At 37.8% G+C, this 27,523-nt stretch overlaps 1 protein-coding gene across 2 annotated transcripts in view; it reads left to right on the forward strand.

Annotated features, from left to right (window-relative positions):
• The first annotated feature begins 2,775 nt into the window (after positions 1–2,775).
• The window catches only part of nhsl3 (NHS like 3), a 62,424-nt gene continuing 37,676 nt past the window's right edge, over positions 2,776–27,523 (forward strand). Inside the window, exons 1-2 of one of the 2 annotated variants that reach the window (XM_030148197.1) lie at positions 2,776–2,875; positions 3,562–3,960. In XM_030148197.1, coding sequence (XP_030004057.1) covers positions 3,729–3,960 — 232 coding nt within the window. In that variant the 5' untranslated portion in view covers positions 2,776–2,875; positions 3,562–3,728. Of the gene's footprint in view, positions 2,876–3,561; positions 3,961–21,183; positions 21,663–27,523 lie in introns of those variants that run through there. The other variant, XM_030148198.1, reaches the window with a different exon arrangement.

Genomic DNA, 27,523 nt, shown 5'->3' on the forward strand with positions numbered 1-27,523 from the left:
TTATGTCTTATTTTAAGTTTGATGAAATATTTTGTCTGGAAATGAGAAAATACACTTGGTAAGATTTTGATTTTTGCAGTGTACTTATATGTGTTCAAGTATTTTCAGTCCACCACTGGTTAAAAGGCATTAAAACTGCTGTGTACTGCATGCTGTGACATTTTTACAAGCGCTGACATTGATATCTTTTGGCTGTGTGCCAGAATTAGCCCAGGAATCCCATCAGACAGGTAAGTAAGTGGCTGCTTCATTGCAAGAGCTAAAAGAAGAAATTGACCCACAGCTCACTAAGTACACTGCAGATGAAACAGACTTTAGGGATCAGACAGTGCAAGTGCGGAAGTGTTAGACAATGACAAATAAGGCACATATGACTGGATTCTGAAATCCACTGGGTCTGGATATAATTTACAATGACTCTAATATTTATTCTGCCCATCAAGAATCAATTATGGCAGCAGCTGAGAGGATAAAGAAGCATTGTGGCTACAGTGGAAGTCAATATTTGGATGAGCTGAAAAACATATGTCCCCTTTAAAAAGTCAGTCTGATTGATGAATCAGGAAGCCATGCATGGGAAATACCTGGGAGTTAAGTCTCAGAATACCATATATGGGAGATAAATAATACAGTAAGCTGCATGGCATTTATTATTGTAGTCAGAAAATGTAAAAGTAAAAGTAAAAAACAGTTTAAGGTTCATCATTTCAGATTTGTACTTGTACGACATTTGCAGTCATGCTGGGAGTTTAGTTTCTAAGCTAATGTTTTACACTGTCACTACTATAGACAAATTTAAGCCCTGAAGAACTTTGCGTCAAGCATATGAATTTTTTACTGACACCCTGTCCCAAGTCCAATATAAGTGAAATTGAGTGTCATCGTCATAGAATTAGGAATTAATGAGGCAAGTCTGTTGTTAGAATGCCAGCTTGATGTTATTAGCATTAATGGATGCTAACTCCAACACAAACTCAATGCTATCACACAAACATACATTAATCTTTCATATTGAACCTTGCCCAAAATGTAAAAAACAAAAAAAAAAACAAAACAAAAAAAAGAGTAAAAATTAAGTGAAAAATATGATCGGAAATGCAAATGTATTAAAATGAGATAAGATTCGCAGATGAAATCAGCTTTGTGATGATTTCAGGCATCAATTTGTTTCTTCCTCTCACAGCACTAAAATGATTCATTTCAATTATTTCAGTTTTATTTATGTAACCCAGTATCACAAATCAGAGATTTATCTTGTAGAGCTTTACTATCTGTGCAATAAACAGTGTGCTCTGTCCTTAGAACTTGGTTGAAGTGAAGAAAAATTCCACCCTGAGGAAAAAATAAATGGTACAAACTTCCAAACAGGAAGACAGGTGTACAGCGATATGGATAAGCAATGAATAAAGAGATTTATACATGTTTTGTGCATCAGAAAGAAAAGAATGTATTTTTATGGGTGGATGGCACTGAGCTGGATTCTGGCAGTGAATGGTTCAAGACCTGGACTTCACACATCCAGCCATGAAAACACAGATAAAAAGGACAGGATGGCCAACTGCTCAAACAGAATGAATGATGAAAAACAAATGTGCTTGTGCAGTATGGAACAGCTCCTATAAATCAAGGCCTCTACCATCTGAACTTAAACGAATAAAATAGCTAAAGCAAAACCAGCCAGTTGATCAAAATAACAAAACTTCAAAGTAGTTATGCAATAACCAAAACTAAACCGACATAAAAAAAAAACAAACAATGAAAGTGAAAAAAAAAATCCGAAATAAAAACACATTAAATTGTTTATCTATAATAACTGATAAACTATGAACTTAGTGAAGGCTCTTCTTGCTGACTGGTCCAATTGCTGTTGTCGACTATAGTCAGAGGAGCGTCATCCTGTTCACCTCCTCCTGTGTGTCTCCTCCAGTTTCCCCAGTGGGTTTTTTACTCATTCTAACCAGATGAACCAGTCCCATGACAGACACACATCCAGCCACTTCTGTCACCCTCCACCCACCAACTCACCCAAACACAGTGCCGTCATCTTGTCTTTACCACAGAGACATCTGAAACACATTTCAGATTTAAGGGGGTGGGGGGGGGGGTTGTTGTGCGTTAAGGCTGAGTACAACTGGACAAGCTCTACAGGTAACGGGCCCCCTGTGACTCGCCCTACCTGTCTGTCTGACTGTGTGTGTCTGTCTTGTTTAACAAGGGGCATCAGGTTTCCACCTGGCTGCACAGTGACAGGACACAGACACTCCCCCTTTTCAGCTGAAAAGCAGCTGAACCTCTTCACCTTTAAACACTAGTCAGCAGGAATTACAAGGGACTTTTCGGCACTTTTTGCTCTTCTTTTTGCATTATTCAGCTATTTCTTCTTTCTCTCTTGTGTTCTTGCTTGTAGTATGGATACGCCTTAGCAGAGTGTTTTTCCCCCCTGCTGCTGTGATGCCTCAAGGCCCAGGGGTTCCCCTCCAGAGGGATTCTGGGATGACTGCACCTGATCCCCAGAAAGGAGACTAGAAAGACAATAGGAGTCGAGACTGCATTGTGGTTGTGCAGGTGAAGGTGTGCATCTCAGGTGAAGGACTCACTGCTAAAGCTAAAATGCCAAATCCCAGCTGTTCATACGGATAAGAGACCAGCGCTGGAATGGTGTGACTAACTCCTAACAGCGCAGTGAGAGGTGGGTGGAGAGGCTGGCTCTCGTACAGAGGGAGGGACTCACTGTTCACAGAGCATGGAGCTTCATTCACGCAGCTAAACACACACACACACACACACACACACACACACACATGCATGCTCTGCAAGGCTGTTCTCAGACTGAGGGAAAAGAGGGGAGCTGAGGAGAGGACGACACGCTTGCTGAGTAAGTTGCATGCAGTTATATCCTATCTCTTCTATTTAAAACCTAGGTTTACCAACAACACATAGAAGTACTGCATGTGTGTGTATCTGCATATTTTAGTTACGCACCTCCATAAAGAGTAAAGTACGATGTAGGTATTTTTCCACTGTGAGCAGTTTAATTTAACTGAGACTCTCTTGCTATTGTAACTTACCCATACACACATACAGTCTATTCACTGTATATATACACACGTTTTTAGCTGATGTGAACCACATGTCAGACACACACACATACATGAATGCTGCAGAGGTCCAGCTCTCTTTCTTTTGGGCTTCTCGTCTACATACACAAAACTGTACTGACTGAAAACAGGAAAAAAGAGTGGGGGCAGAGAACTACAGGGAAAACTTTAGTAGGACAATGCTCTTGTAACACTGTTAACAGTCCGATTGATGTATCTTCTTCTGTTCTTTGCTCTGCAGTATTTTCCCCTTATTATAGTGTAATGGTCCTATGTGAGTTAGGTTTATCCCAGCTAATCTCCCTATTCTAATTACTCTGCTCTCTTTCTTGGCCTTGTTCTTGCATTCTCATCACTCTCAGTCTTCAAGCTTTCATTCTCCTTCATGTCATTTGCATTTTTTGTCAAAGTCTATCCATCTTGCCCTCTGCCTCTCATCCTGCTGATCTCATTGTTATCCCAGGTGGTGACAGGCAGTAAAAACAGAGACAGCGGCAGAGAGGAACCAGAGAGGGGTTTACCAAACCTCCACAAGCAGTGACTCTGCAGATCCTGTAACCTTTTATTAATAGAAGACGCTGGTTTGGGTGGAAGTACAAGGCTGTGCTTTCCCCAAGCTCGACCTCCAGGATGTCCCGGAGGAGGTCTACAGGAGACTTGGTGCCCAGGGACATCACTGAGATCTTAGCTTGGGAGGCAAGGGCTCAGCGTGGGCAAAGGAAGTCAGGAAGCTCCCTGGGACAGGCATTCAGTTGGTTAAAGGGAAGCCGGAAGAAGAAAACCATTGGTAATGGACTGAACCGAACTGGTATTGGTGTGACAGATGCCAAACTGGGACTACAGAACCAAGAATCCTCTAAAGGTGAGTTAGCTATTGTTATATATCTACACTTGTGTTATGTTACACATTGTAAGATGGTAGAACAAACTTTATTTAGATGTATTTATTCAGTTGTGGTGAAAACTGCATTATTTGGCTAGTTTGTATTTCTTTAAACTAATTGGTTTCCCATTGGATAACACTAACCTCCAGATAGAGTAAGAATGCATTCATAAAAATGTGTAGGGAGAGCTTGTTTTGGTTGAACATGTGCATGTGGTGAAGAACACTGTGTACTGAAATGACTGAATTACGGCCCCATAAATAGACATAAAACTTTCCATTTTCAGCCTGTAGTTGCCACTTGGAGTTTGTTGTTCTTCCGTATAGCAAGAGGGGCTTTAAAAATGGTTACAGAAATAGCAGAAAGGGAGGAGGATGTTGACTGAAATCGTCACTCAATGGTTATTCCAACAGACTACTTCCTGTGAGCCAGACTACCTTGTTACGTAATTTTTTTTGGTTGTCCTGTATCTGGAAGAGGCCTGGGCACTTAACTATTAATATATTTATAGACTAATTACATAAAACAGAAGAGAGAAAACCTCTCAAAAGTACATTGTTCATTTTCTTTTCAGAATGTATCATCTGCCACTGGATGAGGCTTTTGTTCATATTTTCAGAGTCTCGCTGTTTAAGGATGTGGGTTTACTGAAGATACGTGGTGATGTTTGAACCCATACTGTCATGGAAAATGAGCGAAGATCATAAAGTGTGTGAATAACTGGTGCTAAGGAGAAAAGGTGTTGCTAGGTAAATCATTTGGTAACTGTACAGAATATGATCATGTCATCTGCAAAAAGCTGATGGTCAGCTTCTTTGCACCTTGTCGACAGGACATTTATAAGCAGACTAAAATGCAGTGGGCCCAGGATGAAACCTTGGGGAATGCTAATTGTATTTGTGTATAAGGGGTCATTTTTATTTTTCATTTTTACGTATTTATTTTCTAACATTAATACATTGCTCTCTGACTTTAACATATGAGTCAAGCTAATCACTTATCATCGTAAGGTACATCTATACAATGCAATGTATGAAATCCTCAAAACTATAGCATCTTTTCAATGTTCTCTGACCTGAAGACTTAAACATCAAATGGAATTTAATACCACTATACTGAAGACATACAAATTAAGTTGGCAGTGCCTGGCAGTCTTCATTTTGTAGGGAGTTTTCATTGGTCTGATAAAATCATTGTGGACCACCTGCAAACAGGGTATAGAAGTCACCATTTTGTGAGTTTAGTGCAGGATTTACAACCTAAAAAGTCATATGTATTGGTTAGGCGGTATTAAATATCCTTTCACATCCAAGGTCTTTTAATGGTATAGTTACATTTAGTTGCCGCAAAGATTTTTGCTTCAAAATATGTAACAACCTTTGTCTCCACTATCCCAACATTTTAGCCTTAAAACAGACACTTTTGTAAGCTGTGCAGAACTTTTACTCAGGATTTGATGGATATGATGGACAAAAATGTTTGGAAACAATGATCCGGCCATTGTCATTGGGTCTTATCAGTAGTTATGTAGACTTTTCTTTTTTTATGCTCATGTCACATGACTCCTTCAAGAAAAAAACTAGATAAAAGTCTCGACTACTACCTACAGTTGTTTTGTTTAGTGATGTTATGAGTCCTCCTGTCATTAGTTATGTTTGAGGTGTGGTACTTCACTAAAACTGGTGTGGATGGAGGTCGTTTACATTCAAAACACATTGTAATGTGCCATTTTAGTGTGAATGTCATTTTACTTTTCATAAGCACATTTAGGCTTGGTATGTGGATAAGAAAACCAAAAACGTAGCATAGAAATCCGATTGGCGTCACTGGAAGAGGCCTCTGTTGATACAGATGTTGCACCAAGGTTAAGATGAATGTTCTTTGTCAGGCTGATTGAGGATCCAACTTCTGATGTAGTGGCTCACTGTAGTTATTGCAATCTGTTATAAATTTGGATCTTGATATGATGCTTAGCAGAAATGTTTTCACTTTTGGATGAAGATGAAAAGTTAAGTGCGTTTTAAAGAGTTATCGTCAGGACATCAGGCTGATTTACAGACACAACGACTGACTCTGGGTCTAATCCTCTTTTCTGTTTACTGATGCGTTTGCTTGGTCGACAGGATAGAGATTACCAACAGTCCCCAGTTCCTGTTTTTATTCCCCCTCTAAAGCCATCCCTTTCTCCTCTGTCTTTGTAAGTGTATGTGTGTACATGTGTGTGTCATAGAAACCATCCAACAATCCAGATTCACAGCGTTTTCAGACTTTTATTGGTTAGTTTTTGTGTTGTTTTTTTTTTTTTTTTTCCATGAAGTTTTTCTGGCTGTACATTGTGGTTTTGTAAGGTCTGCTGAGAGCTATGAATACTGTGGGGGTAACAGACAGTGACTCTGTGTAAACCAAAGATTAACTAGTTATAGGGCTAATAATTCCTCAGCAGAGGATGTGGTCAGAGGCCGATGGTAAGAATGTATGAGAAACTTATTTTTTGACATTTTTCCCAGTGATATTAAAGACAACTGTGAGAATATCCAAAAAAGCAATCTTAGACAATCATGAAGAGTCCAAATACAAGATGATATTAAAATAAACTATGGACAGTATCTGCTTTAAGATATAATAAAACAAACAAGACCTATAATATTTAGTTGACCTGAGAACTTAGATTCAAATGTTTCCAACAATGGTAAAATGTCACACAGTAGCCTATTTCTCTTCCCTTTACAGTGAATTCTTACTTTGTCATCACTGATGCACGACTAGGACTAGTAAATATATCAGATTAATTTGATTAATTAAGATTTTGCTGTCTAAAACTTGTAAAATTGCGTTTATTCCTCTGGTGACTTGATATTCAACAAAAATTAAAAATGCAACCTGTTTGCTATTTGTTATCTAGTAAATGTGAATGCCATTTTCCAGTCATATATGGCATAGAGTTTGATTAAAGAAAGAGAATTCATGAATCCTACTTTGTTTTTATTTCATCTTGCTGCAAAAAGGTCGATCAAAACTGTAAATCATATGAGTGAAAAAAAGTCAACATTTAACTTTTTGACCATATTACCTATCTCCACCTTCTATTTGTATAACTGTGTTTACAACAACAGTCTAAAACATAACAGTGGAATACATACACAGGTTGTAAAGTTTGTTAAATCCATATAATGTTACAGAATTAATCTTAAGTAACAGTAATAAATCAGTATTTGTATGGCATTTTGCAATATAATTATGTCAACGAGTTACAATTTAGTGATATAAAGAGTTAAATAGCAGCTGTCAAGGGACGATTTTCTGTCGGCCATCTTTTACGACTCACTATGGCAACCTCACTAGGACAAACGACTTACTACGGCGCCGCAGTTACGCTGCACCACTCAGTTTGCCCCAGATTTAGATCAAAATGTTTGTCAGCTGGATGATAAACTGAAAGAAGGCATATAAATTGACTCTCAAAATCACTTCTGATTGCTAGAAAGATACTCCTTGAAGGTAAAGTTAAGTCTCTGTACTTTTACATAATTTGACTCATACACCAGTGATTGTCCTGGTGAGGTTGCCGTATTGAGTCGTCAAACTTGGCCAACAGACATAAACACTTCTACTCATGCTCAACTCACATTATCCATAGACTCAAATCGTCCATTGACAGTAGCTATTAGCTTAACAGTAAATAGGGAATGGATCATTTACAATTGATAACACTGACCTCGTGTTAATACAGTATGTATGCAGTATATTTATATTCAATTTATAAGATTCATTAAAGCCTGCAGAAGAATACAAGAAATGTATTGAGCAACTCAGCAGTGAACATAAGTATTATCAAAGAAAAGAAAAACCCATGTCCTGTACATGGAGATCAGTGCACAGTCTATTATTATGGAGGTGAGAAATGACACAGTCTTTAGTTTTTTAGCGCAAAGTCAAGGGAAGGCTAACATCTGATCAAAAAAAGTGAATTACAATAATCTACACCAAACGTACATGTTTTGGTAGGTAATTACTTGTATTTTCAGGAGAATGTATTTTGAAATGAGAAAAAATTTGTGAACAAGAATTTGAGGAGTTTTATGAGTGTAAATGTTTGGAAAGTGACAAAGTCTTCTGCTGTCATTCTGGGTTAAGTTTATAAACTCTCATAAATAAACTAAATTTACTCCAAATACATTGATATTTGACTATTATGTAACTTATGTCATATTCTAAACACACAGTGTTTAAAATTAATAAATGCATATCTTTGCAAAATTCATTTGAATATAATGTTAATGTTATTTGTATGTTGTAAATATTGTAAAAAAAAAAAAAAAAAAAAAAAAAAAAAAGTATATGATATTGATAATTGAAAACAAAAGTTTAATTTGATATTTACTTTGTTGTCCATCCATGACACTGCCATTTGTTAAAACTCTTGCTGTTTAGGTATGATAAAATATTTTTTTCCTCTAACCAATTATTAGGTTGTAAAATAGAGGGTTTAAGGAATACACTGAATACATTTTTGGATAAAAATGTCATAGGAACTTCACTCTGGAGAACATTGTAATTCTTGCAAAAAAAATAGACGTTAATTTTTTTTCCATCCTTGATGCAGTAGTTTTTGATATTTTTCATTTAAAAATATTTGAAACTAAATTTTGCCCTTTGAGTATGTTTAAGATGGCATTTAGACTTTTCCAATTATGTGTAATATTTGTCTTAAACTTGTCTGGTTCAAAAGTTATGAATCAGAAAGTAGTGGACTGTCCATCTGTGACGTCCTTGACCTCACCCAGTAATGAAGTGGAAGTAACTACCAGACTGTGACATACACACAATATAAAAGGACTCACTCCCACAGTCCTCACATATTGAAACTTCTACATTACATTAGTAACAATGCAGCTGTTTCTTGTGACCATGCAGGGCCAGATTAACACTTCATTGTACCCTGGGCAACCATATTCAAGGGCCGCATCATCACAACCCCAGGATCCCTATAATCTGGCAAAATACAGAATAAGTTCCAGGAATATATGTAAATATACCCCATACTTCAATATCTAACTATCATCAAATGCATTTTGATGTACAAATGAGTAAATGCTCGTAGAACCACAAGTGCACCACTATAGCCTCTTGTCAAGGCCACTCACTTGCATATGATGATATGAAAACAAAACACATTAGCATCAGTATAATCTAAAATTGATCCACTACATTAGAAAGAGAGGGACGTGTCCTCCATTTTCACAAAAAATAAATAAGAAACCATTTCCAAAGTATCCAGTATTTATTTAAGAACACTTTTTGCCAACACAAATGTATTGAATCATCAGAAAAAGCCCACAGACAAAACACAAACATAATCTGATAGAATCAGATATGAATTTTAAACAGAAATCCCCTTGTCACCTCAGAATTCAAGAAGAGAGTTAAAGTAAGTGCAATGTAAACATCTTGAAATCTGCATTCTCTCAACAATGAACATATCTCAACATTTTCATGGAGCCACCACAAGGAAAAAATAAATATAATGCAGTATAATCTGCTAAAATAAACATTTTGGTCCCAGTTTAACTTTTAAACAGAAAACACATCACAATTCAAGGCATGTCAAGGCAAGGGTTAAACATTTTAATACTAAACACTACAATACTAAATACTATAAACATCTGGAAAACCGTCAATTTCTCTCAAAGAAATACTTATCTGACCAATACAAAATTTGTATTCTAAATGATGGGGAAGTGCATGTTTAAATTTCTAATTTTTAATGTCCCTCTCTTTTTTTAATTTTCGTTTGGCGCTCCCACTTAGCTGCTTCACCATGTTTGCAATGTTTTGATTTGCGTATGTCGCGCTGTTCTTGATGTCTCACATCCCACTCAGTGCATGCACGTTGATTTGCGTCACCGCTGATTCGCTTTTTATGACTGACCAATGAGGAGAGGGTCTCAGCTCACGGTCACAGACAGCAGGAGCAGGGTTTCTGTGCAGTGCAATGGCTCCGGGCAGCGGACAGTTTCATTTATAAGCAAAAGATAACCAGATATTTTCGTTATGCCCGAGCTACCCAGGGCCCTTCAGAGGTCACGGGCCCCTGGGCAATTGCCCAGTTGCCCATATGGTTAATCCGGGCTTGGACAATGTGAATACAAGTCTGAAAAATGTCATCTAAATACAACTTTAATACATCTGTAAACATGATTTCTGCCTGAGTCACACCAGACAGATATTCACTGATAGTGGTGGTGAAAATATTTCCCATGATTCCATGCTACACAAGGTCAGTAAAGTGTGTCTTTTGTATTATTTTGATTGAGAGATGCCTCATGAGACATCTATTTTGGTCCGTCTAAAGGTGGACATTATTGTGAGTACATCAGTCTAAATCTCCAACTAACAGATCCAGGAGGTCTGGGGAATCCCATGGTTTTCAACACAACAACAAAGGAACAATGATTCCATTTCACAGCTTTCTGCTTTCTGACTCACCTGTGTGTGTGTGTGTGTGTGTGTGTGTGTGAGAACAAATTGTTTGGTGTCGTCTGTCCTGTTTTCTTTGGCACTTTTGTCTAATATCAGAAGAGAACATGAGCGAGGCCAGTTTTCTCACCAGTAAATAATTGGTGCATGGCATCTCTCTCCTCACTGCTGCCCGCCATTATTTCTAAACTCGATGGGCAACTTAACCGACCTAACGAGACAAAGAAATAGTGTTCACTGAGAAAGTGCCCGAGGATCACAAATGGACCAACATGCATCTGAACAAGTTCTTTTTGATTTACGACCATTGTTTGTTGTTTTAATTCATTGTCAGACTGTTCAGTGGTGTCTTCAGTATATATTGATGGATTATTCAGTACAGGCCAGACCCAGATTTCTTAACTAGTTGGTGACCCACTTCTTCTGAGTGAATTTTAAAAAATATTTCATCACTTTTTGCAGCATTAAAGGCAGTAGATGTCAGATGTATAGTACCAACTTCCTCCACTGTTGGATTGTGACTCCAAATTCAAAGTGGTTTCTTAGTAAATTGCAAAGTAAGTGGTCAAAGGAAAGCATTTAGTTGTTTTTGTTGCTTTAAATGTTATTCGATGTCAGAGTTTTAGCTATTGTAATGGTAAAGCAAGGATTTGACTGGAAGTTTATGCTGTGATTTAATGGTGAGATATATATGCTCATGAGTGTCTTCAGTATGTATTTTTAAACACAGACTAAAACCCAAGTGTATGATAAATTAGAACTGAACTATCAAAACTGAAATGCCATTTAGAAATGAAACACACTGTTTTTGCTGAGCAATGTGTATCTTACTGTATATCCAATGTGTATACAATGTACATTTTGTAACAGAATTTTGACAATGACATTCGATGTGTTTATGAGCCTGTTTTATATGTGTAATCTTATAAACCTCATGTGGATCCCAAGTTGAGATCAGCTGAGAACCACTGAACCACTGGTGCAGTGAGCTGGCTGCTGATGAAAGGCTAAGTTAGCATTTGTTGTTTGCTGGAACAGTGCAAATACGACTCCGGATTTCTAAACACCAGTGTTAAAAATGCTGCATGTGATATGTCAGAACTGAACCAAACCGAAACATCCACTGATTTCACCTAACAATGTGTATCAGGTGGAAGCATCCAGGTTCTAAACCTTGATTCTGCTGATTATTAGAATGGTGTGTCTGAATGTGGAGATTAAAATATGTGTATGTTTTCTTTAACTTACATATGTGTTCACCAGCCTGTTTGTTAAGAACACATTTGCTTGGTTTGATTTCTGTCAAACTGACCAGTTGAGAACCACTGGTCTAGACAGGAGCTCATCACTTCTGTTAAAATAGTCATTTTTATTTTTCATGGAATCTTTCTGTTTATCCTGGAAATGACAAAAGAACAGAAACTCATTATCTAGAATAAATCCTTTTTTTTCTGGTCAGCAAGTGCATATTTCTATAGGTGATGTTGATGAACACGTCCTCACCGACACACACAGTACTACATTGCACAATACAATACCAAATCACTACCACCTTACTTTGGCCTTATATAAACAAACCTGGCAGTCATTATAGTCTTCATGAATGAGACATTTATATAGAACAGATTTCAGGTCTAAATGCTCTCAGACAAGGATTAATGTGCACAAAGATAAAGGTAACAGTTCCTACCTTCTATACCTATAACTGTACTATGATTCTGTGGGTGAATCTATGGTACCATTGCCGGTGATGAACCTCCATGACCAAGAGTCCACTTGTGACTGCCAGTAACATTTAAAACAGATTCCTCGACTATAAAGAAAAACACTCTTAAATGTGCTGAATTCCTGGAATCTGTGTATGTGCAAGGTTTGTGTGTGTGCTTAGATCTGTTAGTGTGTGTGTGTGTAGCAGCCTGGTAGCCAGATTGGGCCTAGAGTTATGCGATGGAGAGGACAGATTACAACAAATCACAAAGCCCTATTCAGCCTTGAGAGGACTCTTAGGGAAACTCTCTCAATGCTTTTTTAATTAGATCGACCTCCGCACACACACATACACAAACACATATCACTTATCCACTGTGTCTCTCAGGTTGCTGCAATTTTGTTGCCTATTCATTACTGTATATTACAGTTTTTGATTTGCTTCTCAGATTGCTTAATACCCTCTATTCAACACCACTGTGGGTGTGCTGCTCTTCCATGCTTATTATTGTGCAATCAGTGTACCGTATATTTAAGGCTGTGTGTGGACGTCTGCGGTGTTCTGTGTGACATCGTGCTAGCCTGTATCAGAGGGTATCTCTGTGTTTGTTTGTCAGTGGCATATTGCTAGGCTTATGGCGGCGCCAACCCAGCGCCGGCGCTCATTACATCACCTCCACACACACACAAGGGCATACAGAGCCCTGCAACTACCTGCTTTGTCCAGCACAGCCCATCTTCAGCTGCAGGCTGTTTGAATGGTGAGGTCATTTTGCGCAATCCCTGGGATTCCACGAGTGTGTCCATGTGTGTAGTCATTGTTTTTTTTACATGTGTGAAGCAGTGTGTGTGTGTGTGAGAATACTTTAATGTAGGCCTGGTAAATCTGTTTGTAATGGATCCCATTCTTTACTTCATTTGCTTTTGTGTGTGTGTGGTTGCCACATCACACAAAACACAGCAAGGGTGTGTAGATTCACAAACTATAATGCAGATTACAGACCTGGCAGAGTAATTGAAGAGCAAACATCTCATTACATGGAGAACCCTGCATACAGCCTCTGCTCTATTACAGGCCACAACTCAGGCCTACTTTAATACAGTTTGACAAGATGAGGAGGCAAATAAAAGCGGGCGGCACAGAGGGAGGAGTGTGAAAGTTTAATGCATCCACACAATGTCCTGCGCACACATCATTCACCACTCACACACACTTTGATGAGGGAGGTAATTTTACCTGGGTAAGCAGATACCTTTTACCCTCATCCATCACCGCAGACCTAAAGCAACTCTGGTGAAACGTTTCCCAGGCAACTGCGCTGCGAGGTACACGATGCTGTCGCTGCAATACCATGAGGTAACAATAAGGTCTGACTGTGATGTTGAAGTAAAACATTACTCGTCCTTCAAGTCACATTTAATCCAAGGATGAGCTGCAATGCAGAGATGTCTTGCAGCGACGTAAAAGAATAAAGGAGAGATGACTTTGAATTAAGTTTCTTGGTATAAATATCAGTAAATACATCATAACACCCATGTAAGAGTTCATAAAATGCTTATCAACATTATTATAGACCATATAAGTTCAGGCAACAGCACAATAATTACATTTATTGTAACATTATAAGGAATTTCTTTAGCTTTTTTTTTTAGAACAGTGTATTGATTGCTTCAGAACATTAATAAACACATTCTGACTTTCTTATAGCTGCATCACAACTAAAGCTATGTATTTATATGTTATTTTTTGCCGCATTTTAACTTTGACAACATGTAATGGACGTTCCACATGTGGTAGCTGCAAATAAATAAATACATAAATAAATAAATAGACTACAGTGTTACTAGTTCAGTCTCTACAGTTCAGTTTATTTATCACTATATCTCAAAGATAGAAAATAACAAGCGCAGTTAATTTAATCAAGTATTCATTAACATAAATAAGATGATGTTCTTGCTTTAGATCCTTCAATCACTGAACTGTTAATAAGTGCATAGTTAACTATTAGTAAATGTATGATAAAGCATGTTAATAAAGCAACAAAAGAGCTTAACCCATAAAGACCCAAACAGCCACTGAAGACTATAACCACCTGCTGATCTAAACTGTTTAATAACTTCTACTCCAGTAATCCTACTATAATGGACGTTCTGTGTCTGGCACGTCTTTGTCCGACACGTGTCCCGATGTTGCAGCACGGGAGGGCATATGGGTGCAATGCTGCTGTTGCACCACGGGAGGGCACTATCGTACAATGGCACCACAGGTACAATGCCGCTAGTCCTACAAATACATGTAAATAATTGGTGTAAAATGCAGTTTGTCATCTTTTCATGGTCATCAGATATGACCCATTTGGACATTCAGAGGCTCCGTAGTGAACGTGGAAACACCATTATCTTCTACAACATTGAGCCACCAGTAAAACCCATGGAGTTGGGTCAATGACAGTAGATAGACACACTGGGTTTATGTTCAGTTAATGATATATTTTACTGTAAAAGTCCATTTTTCTTCAGTTTTTCTGTTTCTGATAGAATAACCCTCATCTTTATTCTGTGCTTTAATGAAAATCTACATGATCAGTGAATTAAATGTACAAAAACACCAGATTTTCACTGAAAAACTGCAAAATAAAGAAGATAATATTACAATAAATGGTGATAAATCACCTAAGGAGGGTTAAATATGGAGAAAATTTTATTTGGGAGCTGCCACAGAAGTAGGACTGGGTCTTTATGGGTTAATAAAGGTTTAAGAATGATAACTTGGCAACAATTCATTTGTAATGCTACTATAAACAATTACCAACATGACAATAATACAAATACATGCATTATATTTTCTTGTAGCATCTTATAAGGGCAAAATAATAAAAATTATTACATTAAATCATTAAACCACTACAAATATAATATACAGCATTATTGAAGATTATGATCAGTATTTGAATCACCCTTCCTTACCACTGCTTTTGTATTAAATCAGATTTTATATGTCTCTGTGATGATGGATGCAGGAATATGTGTGCACAGATAAATACAGCACAGACCATTTCAAATCACTGAAATGCAGTTTTACATTGTTAATGTGTATCTGTCATAGACAATGGTGAAATTGTAATTTTCCTTTAAACATTTCGATAACAACCCAGAGGTATTGTTTATGGAATGAAAGATAGTGGGTTGTTTTATAGGACTTAGGGTGTGTTTGATGTGGCGAGGCGGCAGCTGGAAAACATCAGTGTGGGGTCTGAGGCAGTGGGAGTGAGTATACACAGGGATATACAACTGATTTACCCCTAAGACTGTGCATGTGTGGCTCCTGTTACGTAACTTTCAGTAATGGATACACCTGTTGAACAGTGTTTACCTGATCCAGCTGTGTGTTCGCTCTATGAAGAATAGACCTGACAAATGACACATGACCTCAGGAATTCAGTCAGCCTTGAGGACTGTGACACTTAAAACCATATACAGAATTTTCTGATGACTTGAACTGTGTAAAACTTTGTGGAACACTAACCAAAGATATTTCATCTGGCGTTTGTTTCGGTTTTTTGCTGCAATACTAAAATGTGATTATAATAAGAGATGCACAGTGACTGTTGTTTTAAATGTTAATTATACAAACAGATGATTAATATTCAGTTAAAGGTAGGGCTAGTTAAGACCACCAAGTCCTGTTATTCAATCAAATGCACTATTCATTCATTCTTTCGCTGACCCTATTGTTTGCAATTTTATTAAAATCACTATAGCAGTTTTTGTAAAATCCTGCTGACAAACAAACAGAACAACAGAATAAGAAACATTCAAAAAATCATGGGAAGGAATACTTCTAGGACCCAAAAAAGAGTTTGTTTAAGGTGCTCTGCGGAAAAAGGGATTCATAAAGTAGATTACAAACAGGAAGAAAACTCCAAAGCACTCTCTTTCAGCATTAAAATGCTTTTATTCTTATGGCATGGTCATGTATAGACCTTAAGTTTTGGGGGTTTTTTCCCAGTTTTTTTAAGGTCTATATATGACCATGCGGTGAGAATAAAGACATTTTAATGCTTAAAGAGAGTGCTTTGGAGTTTTGTTGCTGTTTGTCATCTAGAATAAGAAACATATTTGAAATTAATGCTAATGTGAAAGTGTCTTAACATGCAGTACCACTGATGACCACTAGATGATGACCCACAAAAAATCCCACCTCCCAAAAATACATCAGTTTGTCCAGAAATAAGAAGTTACCAAAACTTTATTATAAGGAAATGCTTGTCACAACTGAGTTACATTAGATTATGCTTGTATTATAAATCAAAAAATTATTATCTAAAAATAGCAAAGGACGAGGCTGATTCAAAAACTAAAAAGCAGTCCTCAAATACATGTTGAGTTAAATGTTTTTTGGGTTTTTTTGGGGTGTTTTTTTTTTTTTTTTTTTTTTTATGTTCAGAGGTGAAATGTTTGTAGACAAGCATGATGAAGTACTGCTAACATCACAAACTGGAGTGGATAAAAACAATGTTTTGTAATAAATAGAACTGATTAAACAGGGAATTAGAAATAAAGGCCTGGCTCGAATACAAACCTGCAGATAAAGTCCTGGTACCTTCTACAGCATAAAGGCCTGGACACTGTGTAAGCAAATACAGTAGATTATCAGCTAACCTGCTAATTAGTGTGTTCATGTGTCACACGATTTTAGTTAATGTTAAAGTCGATTTAGCGTTTCATAATATTATCTGTCAGCTCGCCTGTTGATTAGGCTAGCTAGCATGCTAATTAGCATATACACTGCATAAAGTAGGCTCGACTGTTATGAAAGACACCTGAATATATTACATATATCAGTCAGGTGAAATTGTTTTCATTAGAGGTGTGGTCAGTGTTTTCAATATGTCAGTGCTAGTCACTTCTTTATACAGTTATCTTCTGGTTTTATACAGTTTATTCAATACAGACTGTACTGATGATTGTCGCCTCGTCATGAGTAACATTATACTTTTAACACCTGAGGAAGCTATAGGCACTTAATCTTCAGAGATTGAGCAAATAAATAACAGAAATGCAAATATTTGATCACTGGCTGCTTTTGTGTTAGCAGTGTCTTGCCACAAGATGGGAGTACTTGGCTGATGTTTACATAGTCACTGGATGTGGAAACGTAAGGATGAAGACTTGGAGTATGGAGAAAAGATGACTTCAAGGTTATATAGGTCAGTCTTTATTAAAGCCTTTAGCTGAGCAACCTCAAGAAAGAGATGCTCATCCAGATCGCTCACCGACTTCGAGCACATACTCACTGATAAAAAAAACAAAAAATCAAAACACTAACAAAAGTAAATTCCTTAATCCTGTCTTAAAGCCATGGTGATGGTCACCCTGACAACCACTTTCCCTGACGACTATCCCCTGACGATGGCATTCCTCTTCACAAATGTCATTTATTGTATGCAAGCGTACATGTACATGCACATGCACACACACACACACACACACACACACACACGTACACGTGCAGGTTGACGTGCTTGTGCTTTCCTTTGACTTCCCTGCAGCTGTCAAAACTAAAATTCTCTGCTGACAGTGACACAGACTTTGATCACTATGATATTTAAATGTATCTAGGGCAGTTTTTTTTTTTTTTTTGCTTGTGCTTTGCAGCTCATAGGTGATGCCAGGGTATAGAGCTCCTGACACACACTAACACACACAGATGCACACACACCAACACAATCTAAGCCATAGTTCCGTGACTGATGAGATAGTGAGATCTGAGTACTCCACCGGCACAAATGTACTGGGTGTGGTTCTGTTGGGGCTGCATTAAGAGGCAGCAGCTCTCTCAGAGCCATATATAACAGATCATTTTACACTGCAACGAGACACTGTAGGAATATCATCATGTCTTGTTTTACAGTAGTTTTTACACATAGCAGTGCCCTGGCATATTCTTATGTGGAAAATCTAAGTAGCTCCTCCATGCCTTTACCATCCAAATCGATTCCTCTTGTAGAAAAACGAGGGATTGTAAATTCTTTACCCAGCAGCCCCCCCTCCCTTCCCCCTCCAGTCAGTAAATCTGCTTTTTATTGGAGGCTTTTTATCTTCCTTTCTACACATCAGAAGGGTAAGAGATGAAGGGCTGGGAGGAAACATGATCAGGGTGACCACGATAAGAAGTGTGTGGTTTCATTTTCTTGTTCTTCCTCCTCATCGCTTCGTCCATTTTGTTCCTGGGAGGAATCTCAGTTTCACATGATATGAGCAGCTTGTACATGCGGATGGTACTGATGTCGTTTCATCATCTTCCAAGTGTCTCCCACTGACCTTGTTTTGGACGAACACCATCGATCTGCAGATACTTGGAACAGTGTCGGTAGCATTGGGCGATGACAGGTGTCTTGACATCATCAGTGTGGGACAAGCTCTGATTCGCCCCAATGACAAGTTGTCATATTATTTAAAATATAGCAAATGAAAAGGGATGCAAAGAGACAAACATGAGGAATGAGGTAGATGATGAGTTGCTATAAACACTGGGAGATGTTTTTTTAAGGCATGCTTCCTTGGGTTTGCCAAATACTATCTCACATTACTGAGCTATGGTTAAGTCAACGAATTATGCTTCTCTGGAATCCCCCTGCCTTTCTTTTTTTGTAACTCACCCATCTGGAGCAGCATCTGCACTTCTTCTAAGCATAGCAAGAATGTTCTCATCACAGAAAACATGCTTTGATCTCTCTGTCTGGTTTACTGCTATAATATATCCTACTCTTTCTAGCTTTTATCTGTTTGGCAAGTTTGTATATACGCAAATATAACACATTGCACATATACAGACATTATAGACTGTATATTAACATGCACATATTCACCATTAACCCTATGACACCAAACGTATCATATTTAATACATGTGTTTTGAAACCCTCTATATCAGGGGTGTCAAACTCAGATCCTCAAGGGCCGGTATCCTGCATGTTTCAGATGTTTCCCTCTTCCAACACACCTGATTCAAATGATAAGCCTATCATCCAACTCTGCAGAAGCCTGATAGCGACAGTCAGGTGTGCTGGCAGAGGGAAACATCTAAAACATGCAGGATACCGGCCCTCGAGGACCGGAGTTTGATACCTGTGCTCTATATGATCGGTGTGATATTTTTTTTCTTGAAAAACCTGATGTATACAATTAGATACATGTAATACATGGACAATCCACCAGGGGGGAGGAATTCATTAATCACAGGCCTTTCCAGTGTCACTACAAGATTGTCATTAATGAGGAAGGAGGCAGAACTTTGACAATTTTGAAAAGGAATTACCAATTTGTTAGACATGTTTGTGTTATGATTTTTTTTTGTTTAAAAATAATAATATTTGAGCATTGAGACCCAATGTATCAAACATGATACAAAATTGAAATTCATACATAGAAATTGATATTTGAAAAAAAAAAATTGGTTCTTCAGAAGGTTTCAAAGAACTGGAATATTCGCCAATGATTTAATGTTTCAGGCTTTACAGGGTTAACTTGCAGATTGTTCACCTTCATATTAGTAGCATTTTGGCTTATGACAATATTTTACAACTACTAGGCCATTAATTTACAGTTTACGCTCCATAACTTTCTAATTACTGTTTATTGATAGGAAAATGTGCTTGTGTTACTGTCTGAATTTATATTACATACATTTTATGAAATAAAATGTATGTACAAAATATGTACAGTATACTCTATAATATCACATATGGAATCATATGTAGATAATTTAAATCTATATACATATTTTACAATGCACATTTGCTGTATATAATGAATGTGCGCCTTCGTATATCCAGAGAATGTATGTTTGTGATTAGAAATATGGTCATATAGGTGACATAAAGGGCAATATAACTCTTGATACAAGTGCATATATGTTAGGTATTACATTTCCACAGGGGATATGTGAGGAATTTCAAAAGGCATCAGACAGACTACCTGCACCTGTGAATTATTTAGCGCTCCTCTTTCTATTCCATCAGTTGTGGCCTTTATCTCAGCATTTATTTCCTCCATGTGATACACATTCCCACTCATAAACACAGCTGATATTCTGTTCTCTTCACATCAACAGCTGTCTGTGAATATGTGTGCGGCTGTGATGGCAGGATCTGTGTTTTCTCCATCAACGCAGTGTGTTGACAGGATCTGTCAGCTCTGCTTAAAATGGCTCACAATAAAGATACCTGATCACATTCTCTAAAAGATGGGATTAAAGGAGGTTCACTATTCAAGTGCCTTGACACTTTATCAATGTTGAATTAAGTGGAAGGGAATTGAATTAAACTTAAATTAAGTGACATTAATTGAATTGAATTTAACTGAACTGAATAACAAATGATTGAATATAAAAATGAAATAATAATAAAAATAATGTGAAATAAAATGAAATCAAGTGGAATAAGAGCCAGACTAAATTGAATTGAATTGAACTGAACTAAATTGAATCGCATTTAACTCAACTGATTTTCAGTCAGTTATATTTAATCAAACTGAAGTTACTGAATTGAAATGAAATGAATGAAATTTAACTGATCTGAATGTAACTGAAATGAACAGAAATTGAACTGAACTGAATAACTGGCAGATTGAATGTAATTTGCCTGAACTACAATGAAATGGAACAGAAATGAATTGCATTGCACTGAAGTGAATTGCAGTGAAGAGAAAGTAATCAAACTGAATTGGATTGGAACTGAATTGAATTGGATTGGTTTGGATTGAATTGAATTGGACTGGATTGGATTGGATTGAATTGAATAGAATTGAATTGGATGGAATAGGACTGAATTTGAATTGGATTGGATTGAATTGGATTGGACTGAACTGAAAGGTGTATGGAAATGATGGGATGATTTTTCTCAGCAGTCCATGACAATGCTCTGCTGTGTGCATACTCAGAGGCAGAGAGTGGGAGGGGCACTTGCACATAGAGTCACACAGATACATACACACACTTGGTAGTGAGCTTGTCAGTGTTGGATGCTGCCGTCGCTTCAGCAGCTGGATGTACGCGGCTGGAAGTGTGTCAGCTCGGAGAATAGCACTGATTGGAGCGTGTGCATGTGTATTTTTGGATCTATTTGCATGAAGTGGTCCAAGCTGGAGCATGGTTGTTAGGAATGGTGTCAGTGGGTCTTTAGTGCACATACTCTATGCTGTGTGTGTGTCAGCAGGACTGAATCAGGGGGAATGATTTGACCACAGGGACTCAGGAGTACATTATTGACTCTGTGTCAGGATAGTGAGGGAAGGTTTCAGAGAAGGAACAATGGTACATGAGATGGTAGACCCCATTTAGGGGCTTTGGGACTGCCCCAAAATGGGGAACAGCATCCAGAAGAAAAAGAAGATCCAGAGAGAAAAGAACTTCTCTCCACCTCATTCACCCAGCTCCAGCAGGGAGAATCAGAAGGGGTTCTGGCTATTTGGACACTCCGACAAGATAAAAACAGGTAAAATGGAGCAGATATACATGTGTTTTTGGTGTTAAGAGGAGGCGTGTTTGGAAGTTATGTGGTCAGCTGTGTACGGTGTGTGTGTAAATGAATTCCTACAGTGTGCTTTGTAAGTGCAGAGTGACAATATTCCCATGCTGACTTTACCTTAGTCAGCTTCATGGTTTCCTGCTTATTGCACTGCTGTGCAGAAGAAGGTTGTGGGTGAAAGTGTGGATCCAAGGGTGTCTTTTTTTTTCCTGTTTTGACAATTTTTTTTTTTCTGCTGTAAGATGAGTAAATAATGGAAGGTATTTTTTAAGACCACATTGCCAGTTCCACAGTTTGTTGTTTGTGCTTTGAAGGACTAGGGCTATTCTTCAAGACTTTAAGTTGTTTTTTTCAGACCTTATGTACCTGCAGGGGAAAACAGAGGTTAGTCTGTACCACATTGATCATTGTCTGTGTAAGCACTCGCAGGAATAACAAAAAACACCAGACAAACAGGTTTAACACAAAGTCACACAGACAGATTGTCAGATAATGGTCTGAGAATCCACTGAGATTTGTCTTTGTCAGGTGTTTCATACTTTCTGTTTTGTCCGTTTTGTTCTTCATCTTAATACTTAGTCTTAGGGTAATCCCTTCATGAAAACAAACAAATGAACTTTTTAAGTGTTGGAAAAAAGGATGAAAATGTGATTTAAGTGCGTTTTCATGAATTGGTGTAGTGTGTAGATTCATCAGAATGTGATGAGTAAAACCCAGATAGTGGTATTTTACTGCTGATTTCCATCTAAAATGGCTGTGATTTTTGCACACTGTTGCTGCTGTAGATGAGCAGAACAGACAGATTATTTAAAAACTCTGCAGTGGCCAAAACAGAAAACTGATCATGGATGTAGGCAACCGAATCAGTCATTAGCTTAGAAATGACCTCAGCTGACACTCCCAGCACTGATTAAAACACAAACCCAAGACACAATCATGTGTAAATCTTACATATTGAACCTTTAAACAAATTAACTACATTTTTTTCCATAATTTTGCCATTCCCATAAACTATTTCTAATGCGATCCTTTAATATATGCATGACAATATGTTGATGGAACTCAACTTATGTAAAATTTGTAAATGCCTGCGTGACAGAAAAAGAAATCTACATGCGCAAATCATCCAAACATACACAATTTGATTCATGTTGTTTGGTCCCGGTCACTATGATGTGAGCTCAGTACGGTGGATCATTTCGCTGCTTAAAAACAGCTATATATTTCTGCAGTTGTTGGAGACTAGAACAGAGCTGAAGTCAGAGATGCCTGGAGACATGTAATAAATATGAACCACATTCATGCTTCTCTTTAATGTTTGGTTTGACTAGTTCTCTAATACCTTGGAAGATACTAATGGGTTCCCAGCATATGCCTGGAAGGAGCTATATTCATTCAGTTTCATTTTTACTTTAGTTTCATTTTTACTTTATCCAGTTTACGAGTTTGGTAACTTTAGGAAAAGGATATGCTGCTGTGTTAAATCTTAATCCCCTTTACTGATGATATTTCTGATGCTGGCAGTTTTAATGATAAACCCTGGAGTAAATATATAGATCAACAAATCAGTGCTGTACATTTCATCTTTTATTAGAGGTGGTTATGTAACAATCGCATGGTACAGCAATAACAGACAAACACATGACCAGATTAGTTATTAAAAATATTTTTTTCCTAAGTGTGTGTTTCTTGTTAGAATTTATCAGACATTACAACCTGTTTTCCTCCTTTCAATCTATTTTTAAATTGTTTGAATTGTTCCTATTCAGCCTTTGAAGCTCCTCATGTTTTGCAAACATTGCTGAGATCTGAAAATGTGATTGTATGTCTCCGTCTGTGGACCTAGACCTACTGGTTTCCGTGGAGACAGCTGACCCTACTGAACCCTGATTGTTAATGGTATGGTGGTATGCGTCAGCTGTGTGACTAAAATTAACAGAGTTAAGAAACCTCCAATGAAAACATAGCAATGGTGTCTAAGTATAAAAATAAGACATTGACCGTGTTAATGTGTGTATACGGGCACATGCCGAGTTCATTTTCTCTCAGGGTGGTCGTGCATGTGCGTGTGCATGTGACGGTCATCTTCTGTTCGCCTGTGTTCGCTGTCTCATTCACGGGCAGTTTATTCAGAAACTTGGGGTGTGAATACATTCCGACATTCCAGACGATTTCCTTACGCATGGGCACCCATCCAGCACACAAACACACAGCTTCTTTTGACATTTCTAAATTAGACTCAATTATTGCTTATGGAGAAGCTTTGTATCTGTGTCTTTGCTCCACTGTTGTCCAAAAAAACCCTGACTGAACCTGATTAAGAAGAAGAATGCACTGTAATATACATCTTTGCAACAAAGGGGAAACAACAACAGCTGGAAATGGAAGTCAGTGCAGAAGCATGTTAAAGTCTTGTACCACAGAGGACTGCAGTTGGCTCTGGTTGTTGTTTTTATCTCTATTAAGATGACTGTAAAACTGCAGGACCTAACTCTCCCTCTACAGCTCTCTCCTCTCGGTCCAAATCAAAACACTAAATAGATTATACGCTGTTATGGATTAGTGATAATTATTTAATTTTGCCCAATTATGCAAATATTGTGTTTGGTTAAAACAATTTTTTGCAGCAGACGGTATGGTTAAGAAGTTACTAATAAGACTGTCAGGAGATTAAAGACTACTCAGTGTGTTTACTCAGTTTAACTGCATTAGCTAATGTTTACTATGTCGTTAAATGATCTGGAAGATAACATGCTAATTAGGCTAGTTACCCTGCTAATTCATGTGTCTCACAGTCATTAACATGACAGTGACATAACTTACAGCAAACACAACTCTATTTGTGTAGCTGAATTTACTTGGAGTTAACATTTCCTATGTGGCACTTTGCTCGGTGTTCTCATTCTTCCCCAGCTCTACCCTCTGGTCACCAGAAAATAAGATGGTGATGACTAAAATACAAAGACTGAGGATTCGAAAGAGTCATCCAAACACCAATAATGTATAAGTAGTGTTAAATGTTTATGCAATGTTTTCTCCAAGTAGAACTATAAATAGACTGTTTATGTCCCAGTTAAACGTAGTTAATGCATCAGATCCACAGAAAAGGCAACGACCACATCTATAGTCTATTAGTTCTGCCTCTAGCTGTAGCAGTTTAATGAAACAGAAAAGCAATGAACTCAGTAACAACTTCATCACTGGTCATTTATCAAAGCAGTCATCACCTCCACCTGCTGACATTTTATTGCTTTCCTTTTTTGTAAGATTTAGACCAGTTAAAGCATGCATGTTTTTTTTTCTCCATTAATTTGTTGCTTTCACCATCACTCTGCATGAGTTATAGCCTACGGTTGCTCATATAAATGATAGGAAAGATGCTACACAGGACAGGATTAGCATTCTACTGCATCCACAGGTGGTCACAGTGTTGACACAGACACACTGTTTCTTTGCAGTATCATCCTTTGATGCATAAGTCCCTCTGAGGGTTCATGCATCATGTGATGCAGCTGATGGACCTGCAGATGTTTCATATTATGTTCTCATAACTGTCCGGTCCTCGGGGATAACCTCAGCTGGCTTTCATCACCGGATAGAGACGCACTGTCTCAGACAAGACGTCAAATAATCCATGTGACAAAATAAGATGAAATATCAGCACGTAGTCCTGAATACAAACTCCTCCGTTTGTGTTTCAGTTCATCATATTGGTGCACTGAGCTTCCTTTCCTTTTACACTGTTATCTTTGTGACCTTGGATCTTTGGCGAGTTATTCATCTCGCAGTATACCAAAAGGGATGTGTGCACATTTCAACTAAAAGCTTACCTTCAGCTGTGAAATGTTTAGATTTATAGAGGTGAGCAAAGGTGAACAGTGACAACAGAGTGAAGTCCGAATTTTAGAAGTGAGGATAACATGTTGTTAATGGATGCGTGTAATTCGCTAACAAGACTGCCTGCAGATTTTCTTGCCATTTTCATTACGGCTGTCTCGTGCAGAGGGTGATGTTCTATATTCCTATTATCCTGCTGCTCGCCTAAGCCTTTTGATTTTCTGTAAGCAGGGTTTAGACACTCTCTTCTTGGTCCTGCTTTGAAGATCCCATTTACTGCGCCACTGTCAAAGTCATGTACTCCCTACAGAGAGCTAAGTTGGATAAGAAGAACATGATGACTTTCCATTTGTGCCGTCTACCCCTCCTTCATCTTGTCTTCCAACCCTGATCTTTTTATGTTCCGTTGTTGTTTCTGTCTGTGTATATCTAGAACATACGAATATATCATTCCCCTCTTCTACTGTTTGACTACATCCAAAATCTTCAGAGCTGCCACAGGAGACACCACAGTGGGAGTGGTCCTTTCCTCTCATTCCTCTCTACAACTTTGTTTTGTCAGAGCGATAGATGCCTGCGGTCTGTTTAAAGGCAGTGAAAAACCCTGTCATTCATCACCCCTCAGCTCCTTTACGACCTCGAGGGCAGCGTGTTTTAATTGTTGTCGTTTTTGTTCGGACCTGTTCCACCGAGGTGTCATGCTCACGTACAGATGAAAGCAGGTCATTACCGTCTTCCTCAGCCCTGTTCTCCCATGCCCCTTAGCTGTAAGAAAACAAACCTCTGTTTCGTTTCAATAAATTCATTTTTGGCAGCATACAACTGTGGCTAGTCTGCATGTTTTAGCCCTAAATGTAGAATAGAAATGTCTGTTTTAAATCCACTTAACACTCAAGTCAAGTCAGTAATTTGCTCTAAATGATCTACAAACCATTGATGAATTTCATGCATGTTTAAAGAACATGCATATTGTGTGTTTGATATTTAATGACTTCACCAAAATTTACCTTAAGCTCTCACTGGGAAATTAATCCTGCTGTTTCATCCATGAACAAAGCAGCTGGAAGCTTTGCACATTAAAAAAAAAACAGTATAATGACTTTAATGTGCCACATCCCAAGGACACAGTTTATTTTCTTGTATTAATTAAGCAGAATTAGTCTATAATATCACTGTAAATTAAACAAATTTCAGTTCCAGTCTTCAGTTTTTCCTTCCTCCATAACCCTTCTTTCCAGGCAACTTTATATCAATGCAAAAGTTCTGATAAAAGCACAACACACTGCCCACTCAACACCGATGCCAGGAAGACAAAATTATCAATAATTTGGTGAATATATGCATGATACCCTCTGACCTGCTGAGTTAAAATAAAAGGTCACAAAAGTGTTGCACAAGTATTGCTCTGGTGACCACTAAACTAGTGCAAATGAGAGAAAAAATATAGTGTGCAAAGCTGCAAAGTTCAGTGGCAGTAACAGTGTTTTCTGATGTCATATTCATTCATTCATAACCTTTATTTACACTCAGAAATATATTGAGGAAGCAAAATCATTTACAATATAGCTGAGACAAAACACAAAACATTTGAAACATACAATGAACATAACAGAAATACCAAAAAGTAAAAGTGACAAAGACAAATTAAAAACAGAGAAGTCTAATAAAAAACAGGAGCGGCTCGAGGTAAAATAAGATGCAATTATGGATTTAGATTGTCCTAATGATAAAAGTGTGGTAAGTTTCAGATGGTTTTGCAGAGTGTTCCAGGTTGCAGGTGCACAGTAAGAACATAATGTGCTGTGCATTTTTAATCCCCCTCAGCCAAATACAGTTTAAGATTGTGCTGAAAGTTACTGCCCTATAATTTAGATTAGATTGTTCTTGTGTAAAACTTATTACCTCCGCCAAGGAGGTTATGTTTTTGCCAGGGTTTGTTTGTTTGTTTGTTTGTTTGTCTGTCTGTTTGTTTGTCTGTCCGTTAGTGTGCA

The sequence above is a fragment of the Sphaeramia orbicularis genome, chromosome 11 (assembly GCF_902148855.1).
Source record: "Sphaeramia orbicularis chromosome 11, fSphaOr1.1, whole genome shotgun sequence".
Classification (NCBI taxonomy): Eukaryota; Metazoa; Chordata; class Actinopteri; order Kurtiformes; family Apogonidae; genus Sphaeramia; species Sphaeramia orbicularis.